The 8,545-nt window shown below is 32.7% G+C and overlaps 3 protein-coding genes across 4 annotated transcripts; 1 reads left to right on the top strand and 2 right to left on the bottom strand.

Annotated features, from left to right (window-relative positions):
- Positions 1-203: 203 nt before the first annotated feature.
- LOC146530688 (E3 ubiquitin-protein transferase RMND5B-like) lies at positions 204-5,825 on the bottom strand. Of its 2 annotated transcripts, XM_085199111.1 has the most exons (8): positions 5,644-5,825; positions 5,394-5,531; positions 4,981-5,073; positions 4,481-4,641; positions 3,604-3,807; positions 3,308-3,485; positions 2,442-2,778; positions 204-1,898 (listed from the first exon to the last, which is right to left on the bottom strand). In XM_085199111.1, exons 2-8 carry the CDS (start codon positions 5,527-5,529, stop codon positions 1,832-1,834), a joined length of 1,176 nt encoding a protein of 391 aa, XP_085055237.1. In that variant the 5' UTR covers positions 5,530-5,531; positions 5,644-5,825; the 3' UTR covers positions 204-1,831. The 2 variants fall into 2 exon arrangements, with proteins under 2 accessions (XP_085055237.1, XP_085055238.1); XM_085199112.1 differs by lacking the exon at positions 5,644-5,825 and having other exon boundaries at positions 5,394-5,637.
- A 310-nt stretch (positions 5,826-6,135) lies between these two features.
- On the top strand, positions 6,136-7,374 carry LOC146530689 (prohibitin-2-like). Its single transcript, XM_085199114.1, has one exon. The coding sequence runs from the start codon at positions 6,229-6,231 to the stop codon at positions 7,126-7,128; it is 900 nt and encodes a 299-aa protein (XP_085055240.1). The 5' UTR covers positions 6,136-6,228; the 3' UTR covers positions 7,129-7,374.
- Positions 7,375-8,032: 658 nt separating this feature from the next.
- LOC146530690 (uncharacterized) lies at positions 8,033-8,513 on the bottom strand. Its single transcript, XM_085199115.1, has one exon. The coding sequence runs from the start codon at positions 8,436-8,438 to the stop codon at positions 8,112-8,114; it is 327 nt and encodes a 108-aa protein (XP_085055241.1). The 5' UTR covers positions 8,439-8,513; the 3' UTR covers positions 8,033-8,111.
- Between the last annotated feature and the right edge of the window lie 32 nt (positions 8,514-8,545).

Consider the following 8,545-nt stretch of genomic DNA (forward strand, 5'->3'; position numbering starts at 1 on the left):
ACGACTATCCAAAATAAAATTATTTTTTCTATTTAAACCAGAACTTGCTGGGATTAGCGTTCAACCAAACAAACTTTTAAGCTTAAAAAATACTATGGAGAGACTTATAATAGATAATTATTTTATTATAAGCCATATTTGTGTTTTTAACTATACATAATATTAAAGCTCGACTTATAATTACTCGGAAATAAATAATTAAAAAAAATAATTAACCATATTTTATTTAAAAATTCTATATAAATCACTTAACAATTCTAATTCTACATAAAGTTATATTTAAATTTAAAACTATGTAGAAAGTAGATTACAAGATTTTTAATAAATTTACTTTGAAGCATTTATTACATAATGTAATAAAATGAAATAATAAACGTATTAATGACATTTAATATACATTTAATAGTACTACTTTAAGAAGAGACAAATAAATCTTGTTGGCAAGATTTACTTTTTTAATATTGAAACATTCTAAATAATATTTTATATTCTATATCTCTGTACATCTCTGTACTACATTATTTGATAACTATCTTACATATAAACATTACAGTTCCTAAGAATTTTAATCAATTCTAACAGCATTTTAATATTGACTTTTAAACTGTCTGTCAATAACTTAAATATAGGTTTGGCAGTTAAATATTAGATATTATATTGAAATTAACGGTTTTAGTTACTTTTATATGTCATACTGTATATAATATGTTTTAGGAAACAGAGAAAATGAAAAAAAAAAAACACTCAAATGAAAAACGGACCTACAACCGTCGTGTTTACAATCCGATACACTAGGTTCTCTGTCTATCCTATAGTAGGATCGATATACAATATCGAAAAATCATACTTAGTAAGTAAATAATTAATATTTTATATATATGTAAGAATCTACTAGTAGTAGTTAATTGCTTGTATATTGCTTTTATTTTTTTATATTTTCTACTGAAACTAAAATTTATCAGCACACTTTTTCTAGTGCACTAATTTAGATCACTACAAATAGAATGTTACAGTTAATACTTTTAAAGTTAGGGACCTACATGACTACATGCATTTACACTGCTCGACGTTTAGCGTCCTACATTAGGTAATGCACTAGAAGTAGTGTGATAAAATCGCCGATACAATTTTAACAAGAAAGATTGTTGGTTCAAATGTTGAAAAACGTTTTTTTTTAATATGCGCATTTATTATATCCGTAGCAGTCGTGGCTAAGTTGACAAGCAGCTTGCATATACATTTTTTTTTAATCATAATCAGCTTTTTTACTCTTTAATGAGAGAATTATTTAAAATTTTACAAGTTTGATTTGTGCAGTAATATAAAACCTCCATCCATTTAGTCAAAAACATTTTTTTTAGCTTAACGCTGTATTCCGCACATAGCAGGGTAGGCAGAGGGAACATAGTGGTAAGACACTCCGGTTCCAGTTAAGACATTTCAGTTCCCGCACAAAACTGAATTGAATTTGATAATAAAATATGTATGCAAGTCAATTAAAAATTTATATATTTTAATTGCATAGTGATTGTTAAAATAAAATGTTAACAAAATTTTACTTATTAACGCCTGATACTAATATATTTATTTAGTGATCATTCTAGTTATACCATGTTTAGACGTCTGTTATATTGCCCATAGTTGAACAAAAAAATGGCCAACAAAGCATTAAAACTACTACATAAAGCGATTTAAACAATAAAATATATGAAATAAGCAAAAAATAAAAAAACCCCCTGTATTCAAACATATAGTTTTGTTTGTATTAGTTTCATTATTAAAATGACAAATAATATTAATAATAGTCTTGATTTTGAGTATTTTTCTTTTTTTAGGAAAAGTATATTTGACGCGCTTCAGAAGGTGACTGCTCCATTGGACAATATGGACACTTTAATCTGAAAAAAACCAGTAATATCAAAAACAGAGTTGGTATATTACAATTAAATTGCAAATTATAATTATTGTATAAGTAATTATTTTTGATAACATATATTTCAAATTTAATTTTGTTATTTTCATTGCGTTATAGACCTTTTATATGCTTTAGAAAACACGACACTACAAAAAAATGTCTTTTTTTTGTTCCATGTCGTTCATTAAATATATGCCATACGTAAAAATAATGAAAAATATTAGTTTAAGAAGCTTTTTCGTCAGGTCCTTATCAACTTATGGTATTACATTATTAAATCATCATCTGATTAATATGAAAAATAAACTAAGGACAAAATTTCTTAGATAGCATCTCTTTTTTTATCTAGCAAGGCCAATTGAAAATCGTTCAAAACGTTTCAAGTTAAGTGGTGGAATTCAAAAGCTCGCTTTGACCTCTAACCAGAGCAAAGAAATGAAAATAATTCATTATTGAGCTCTTACAATTGCCACAATACTAGAATAGTCTAATAACAATATTATATCATAATGAATAGGCGACGCACTTGAGCCCCATGGCGAGCTTATTGAGCGCGTCCCGCGATATAACGTGCCCGCAGAGCAGGCGCATTGGCGGATTGTGGTCGGAGGCCTGCTGGCGTAGGATGGGGCACGCGAACACGGAGTGGTAGGCGCCGCCCTCGTCGCCCAACTCCACCTCCAACGGCAGTTCGTCGTCGGCCCACGCGGCCAACACGTGCGGGTGCGACATTTTCTGGCGCACGTCGAGCAACGCAGGCAGCACACGCGCGCCCGCTAACACGGCACCCGCCAGGGGGGATGCAGGCGCTAGGCGTAGTAGCGTGCACGCCTCCAATACGAACAGCTCCGCCGCCTCCGCACCTGCGACCATCCCCCGCACATTTATTTATTTGTGTTGAGTTTTAAACCACAAAAACTTACGAAATACTTATTTCACTTTATTTCCGTCTGTTGAAAAATATCCTCAAACATACATTATGCATGTTTAAAGTTTCGTCTTATAATATTAAACTATATATGTAAATGGCCAGTTATTTTTTTTTATCTTTACGCCGTATCCCTCATATAACAGAGTAAGTAGATAGAATCTAGTGTAAAGACACTTCCTCCCTCATTTTCCGCTAAAGTTTACTCTTTGAATGTCGGAATTCAATGTCACACTTTCCCAAACCAAAACAAAAAATGAAAATATTTAATAATCAATTTCCCCGCATAGGAATCAAACTTACAACTGTCGCATTTACAGTCAGACGTTCGACTACTGCGCCACGACAGGTTCAATTTTCAAATATTCAAAATTTGCAATTTTTATAAGTACATCAATAATAAAAGCACATCACGCTGCTCTTCCTCTTTATAATATCAGTAGAGAAGTATGGACGTGACGTACCCAGCGCCCTCACGTCGAGCAGGTGCGCGTAGTGCGCGGGCGGCGGCGGCGCGGCGGGCGTGCACCACGCCAGCGCGCACACGGCTGCCTGCAGCGCGCGCTCGTGACGCGCCGCGTGCGCCGGGAATTGTGCACGCGCGTACGCGATGGCCGCTGCCACGCCCTGCGTGCGCGCCAGCTGGAGGAAGGAATTACGGGTTTGATGAATAAAATAAAGTAGAGAACAGTGTCTTAGACATATATTTCTTCTACCTACTCTGCCATATACAAGATTGAATTGAAAAAAAAAACAATACCTTAAGCGCTTGCATCCTATGCAGTGTGAAAGGCAGCGGCGAATGCACCAACTCGTGTTCCCTGGCATTTGCCCATGCCAGAGCTGGGCCCGGGTCGCCCTCAGTCAGAGCTGCGGCACAACGCTGTAACTGGGCAAAGGTGCTCCCACGCTCTGCTGTCACACCCGCTTCGGTTACTAACGCATCACCTACTTCGTCTAGACCCTGGAAATGGAAAAAAATATTACTTTTCATTCATTGAATTATGTTTCTTTTTTTATTTTGGATGTAATATTTTTTTTTTATTGTAAATTTAAATTATGGACACCAAGTATTTTTTTCAATTAAAGATAACGGCAAATATCTTGTGCAGAACAGAAGCGACAATGTAGATGACATATCATTCTATGACTGACCTACCCAGCCCAGTTGTATTTTCAAAGCACCCAGGGACATATCAGAATATTGTTTATATTTATTACGACAATACATCACTGCCTTCAAAAATTAGGGTGTGAAACACACAAACAGAAGTTTATTTCAAACACAAGATTAATAAATTATTAAAGGAAGGTACGCTTGTAACTATTATTCATTGAATAACTACTTTTAGCTTCACTCTTTAAAGACCCTGGGAACTCAGTGTAATGATACTCTATTCCCATTAAGATACTTCCAATCCCCACTTTCCACCGAATTCTGTAGTCATTGCATGTTGAGTAGCCCAACTCAATATAATAATAACAACTTATTTAACAAATAATAGACCAATATAAATAGAAATTAAAAATTATTTATAGGATCATTGTGTTTACACCCAGACTCTACACCATAATGGCCTTGGCAATTCACTTAAAACAAAATAGCACTTTGAATGTTTCTAAAAAATCTTATTCACCTGTCTATACAAATGCTGAGCAATAGCTTGTTCCATGATAGGTCTATTTGTGTCAGAACAAAAAGATTCTGCTTTCGGTGCTACAGCTGCATAGTCAGCTATGAAGTGCCTGTCAATTGATTTACCTACTCTTGATACTGTTGCATGTAATTCACGGTGCTCTGAAAATCGCAAAATTTATGAAAATATATAGTTTTAAAAATTACATCAATGAATGTGATGCTTATGGGTTTGATTCCCATTCAGTGGAATGAGTTATTTACATATATTTTTCGGCGAAGACAAGACTAATGGAAATGAACTCCACCCTATCACACACAATGCCTCTTAATGATTACAGCGGTAAGTGCAGCACAGAGTCTTAAAATTAAGTTCCTTCAGTCTATTCTGCTCTATTCCTGATAATAAAGCTTACAGAAAGAAAAATATAATTCGTAAATAAATAAAAAATAAAGTATATAAATAATTAGGTTGTAAGTATATTTGATAAGACATCATACCTGTAGACAATTGAAAAACTGTTTGTTTGACAGAAGCAGCCAGGTCATTCACAATTTTTGTTTGGCCTTGTGATAGTGGTATATTTGGAGTTTCTGAAAATAACAATAATCATCATCATCAGCCTGTCCGTGTACAGTGCTGGACATAAGCCTAACAATAATAATCAACTAACAACATCTAATTTAATATTTAATTTCCTCATATGTTTTATATAGTATATGTATTTATAAAATGTTAGTTGCATTAAGGATGCTTAAAAATAATAAAAAATAAAAAGGGCTATCAAAGTAACATAAATTATAGTCAAGCAAATTCATAAGCTATAATAAAAAGCTAATGCAATGATTTTGCATTTTTATTGTGCATTCTTTGAACTAGTAGAATCAAATTAATTTTAATTAATTTTACGTACCTTTAGAAATTTCATTTCTTAATTCTTCTACTTGAGTTATTAAATCTTCCAATATTTTGTTAGCATGGTCATTAAGAGTGGTGAATTTAGAAGTGGCTTTGTCCAAGTCTTGTTCTACTCCCATACAAGAATCCATTGCTATATAATAATAAAACTTTTGAATATAGTAGGTAAGTTACTATTCAAATAAATGAAACATTTAATAAATAGTTTGTGAAGACTGAAGTCTAAGAAAATAACTAATGCTTACGTTCAAGCAATTTTTTCTTTGACAAATCACAAGTCAAATTCACAAAACAAAGGTATTTTCTTGCGTTTTCGCACTGCTGTTGACACAGACAGCGTATATATATAATTATCTAATCTATTTATTTTATTTTGTTTATATTAACATGTTCGTTTTATTATGCTATCATTTTTGATGAGTGCTTAATAAATTAAAAAAATATATATGACATTTAAAACTAAAAAATAAAATCTCACTTTTATTATAAGAATTAACAATAGATATCATTCAACCATTCATTCTTTGCTATGAATCAAACCGATATTTCAGTTTTTCTTAATTAATTAATATGACCATTAAAAGTAGAATATATATGTTATTATATTTGGTATTCTCATATAAAAATTGCTTGGTGCGCTATTTTGTGTTTAGGAATTTAAATTATATAAAATAATGATGATTTAGCCAGATTTAATTTTTATCTGTATAGGGTATAGACTTTGATATCGTTCATTCATCATTGCACAATTCGTAGTGTTCGCCGGATAGGTTAGAAAATTTATTCTTTTTTAAATTCTTTGAAATTTTCAAAGCTTTTTTGTCGTAAAGATGGCCCAAAGTAAATTAAATGATATGGCGGGCAAGTTTGCTAAAGGGGGCCCACCTGGACTTGGTATTGGATTGAAAGTAGCTGCTGTACTAGGCGCAGGGGTCTACGGTATTTCACAGTCCTTATTTACTGTCGAGGGTGGTCATCGTGCAATTATGTTTAACAGAATAGGAGGAGTGCAACAGCATGTTATGTCTGAAGGTCTACATTTTCGTGTTCCATGGTTCCAGTATCCTATCATTTATGACATCAGGTCACGACCTCGTAAAATATCTTCTCCGACCGGCTCAAAAGATTTACAAATGGTAAACATTTCGTTGAGAGTGTTATCTCGTCCTGATTCTAGCAACTTATCTACTATGTACAGACAATTGGGTACTGATTATGATGAAAAAGTCCTTCCATCAATTTGTAATGAAGTGTTGAAATCAGTTGTAGCCAAGTTTAATGCATCCCAACTTATTACCCAACGTCAGCAAGTGTCATTATTAATAAGAAGAGAATTAGTTGAGAGGGCAGCAGATTTTAATATAATTTTAGATGATGTATCTCTAACAGAATTGAGTTTTGGTAAAGAATATACAGCTGCAGTTGAAGCTAAACAAGTAGCCCAACAAGAAGCTCAGCGTGCTGCTTTCGTTGTTGAAAGGGCTAAGCAAGAGCGCCAGCAGAAAATTGTACAAGCTGAAGGAGAAGCTGAAGCAGCAGAAATGTTGGGTAAATCTATGGGAATGAATCCTGGGTACTTAAAGTTGCGCAAAATCCGTGCAGCTCAAAGTATTTCTAGGATGATTGCTCAGTCACAAAATAGAGTCTTCTTGCCTGGTAATAGTTTGATGATTAACCTGCAAGACCCATCCTTTGACGACTTATCAGAGAAACTCACAAAGAAGAAGTAACATACGGCGGAGGAAGAGTATGAAAAAAGCCTGGAGCTAGTGACTACTCTTTCTGAAAATAATGAAACTGCAGTTATTTTAAGTGCCACTGCTTCAGTTGCTATATAAGTAATTATTTCTTTAGGCATATTGTGGTGTTTAATATACACTTAACATTATAAAATTCTTTATTATGCATTTTATGTTAAATAGTTTGTAGGTTTAGTATGTATGGAGATCAGTTGGAATAAAGATTATGAAACATTATAAGATCTTTGATTTTAATAATCATTAAACATTTTAAATGTAAAACTGTATTATTTGCATAAATTAAAAATAAATAAAGAAAAAAAAAAAAAAGAAATTTCAGCCTACTGTGTCACTTTACTCAACTTGCTATGCCTTAAAAAGAAAGGAATAAGAAAATCATTTAGCAGAAAGTGGGAATCAGAGTGTTTTAACGCTAGGTTCCCTCTGCTTACCCAACTATATGCAGAATACAGCATAAAGCTCGTAAAAAATATTCAAACACTGCAGTAGTCTGTGTTCACAGATGAGTCTACCTGTGAACAGACTATTGGAAGGTGTTCAAACATTGGTTTCCAAAAATATACAAAACTAAATATTTTTAAAATTATATATTAGCTTCAAAGTAATAAAATTAACAATAGAAATAACTATTTCCTACCGAGAGATATTAATTATTCTGCTACACAAATTAATAAATGTGATTAATTTCTTTTTATACCAATTTGACTGTTTCCAATTTAACATTAAAAATATATCTTTATGCATCTTCTTTGTAAGTAACATATTAACTCCTATTGTGCTAAGTTTGAGGCATATTAGATTAGAATTCTTAGAGGGCTTAATACTATTGAGGGTTAAAGGATTTTGTTGCCTTGATTTTTCAGAAAAATACAAATAAGGTTTGAAATTATAATTTATTAACATATATTTATGAGTTACCTAACACAAATAATATAAATATTTTTTCTATTATTCTACTTCTTCACAGCAGAAGGTTGTGGTAATCTAAATTTCGCCATTTCTATTTCTGCTTCAAAATAACTCATATTGTCGTAACAAAAATATTCCGGTACTTTATATGGGCCACTTTTATTGGGATCTACACCTGGGCCTAACGGTTCAGAGGCCTGATGGATGACTGCAGTGCTAAGACCAGGAACATTGGCGTTAACTTTAGCCTGTGATAGTGGTGCCGACGATGAAGTATCACTTGGATTTTGGCCAGAGATTTCGCTAAGAAATCTCGGAGAAATTTTGAGGATATTTCCTCTTAAAATCGTTCTTGGTAACATTAGAATCATATTACACAATCGTATATCGAAAATACAAAAACTAGAATATCTGTCAAAAATGAGATTAAAACTTCAAACTCAAAGTTGAAATTACCAGTGCCATGATTTTTAAACTT

Source organism: Heliconius melpomene, chromosome 16 (genome assembly GCF_056956725.1).
Source record: "Heliconius melpomene rosina isolate 202511_hmr_F chromosome 16, ASM5695672v1, whole genome shotgun sequence".
NCBI lineage: Eukaryota > Metazoa > Arthropoda > Insecta > Lepidoptera > Nymphalidae > Heliconius > Heliconius melpomene.

Bases quoted from the DNA above. Each gene is read 5' to 3' on its own strand.
- LOC146530688 (XM_085199111.1), bottom strand. From the start codon at position 5,529: ATGGATTCTTGTATGGGAGTAGAACAAGACTTGGACAAAGCCACTTCT. The intron at 5,074-5,393 runs GTACGTAAAATT...TGTTATTTTCAG, and splicing joins AAGAAATGAAATTTCTAAAG to AAACTCCAAATATACCACTA. The intron at 3,808-4,480 runs GTGAATAAGATT...TTCCATTTCCAG, and splicing joins CTCAGCATTTGTATAGACAG to GGTCTAGACGAAGTAGGTGA.
- LOC146530689 (XM_085199114.1), top strand. From the start codon at position 6,229: ATGGCCCAAAGTAAATTAAATGATATGGCGGGCAAGTTTGCTAAAGGG.
- LOC146530690 (XM_085199115.1), bottom strand. From the start codon at position 8,438: ATGATTCTAATGTTACCAAGAACGATTTTAAGAGGAAATATCCTCAAA.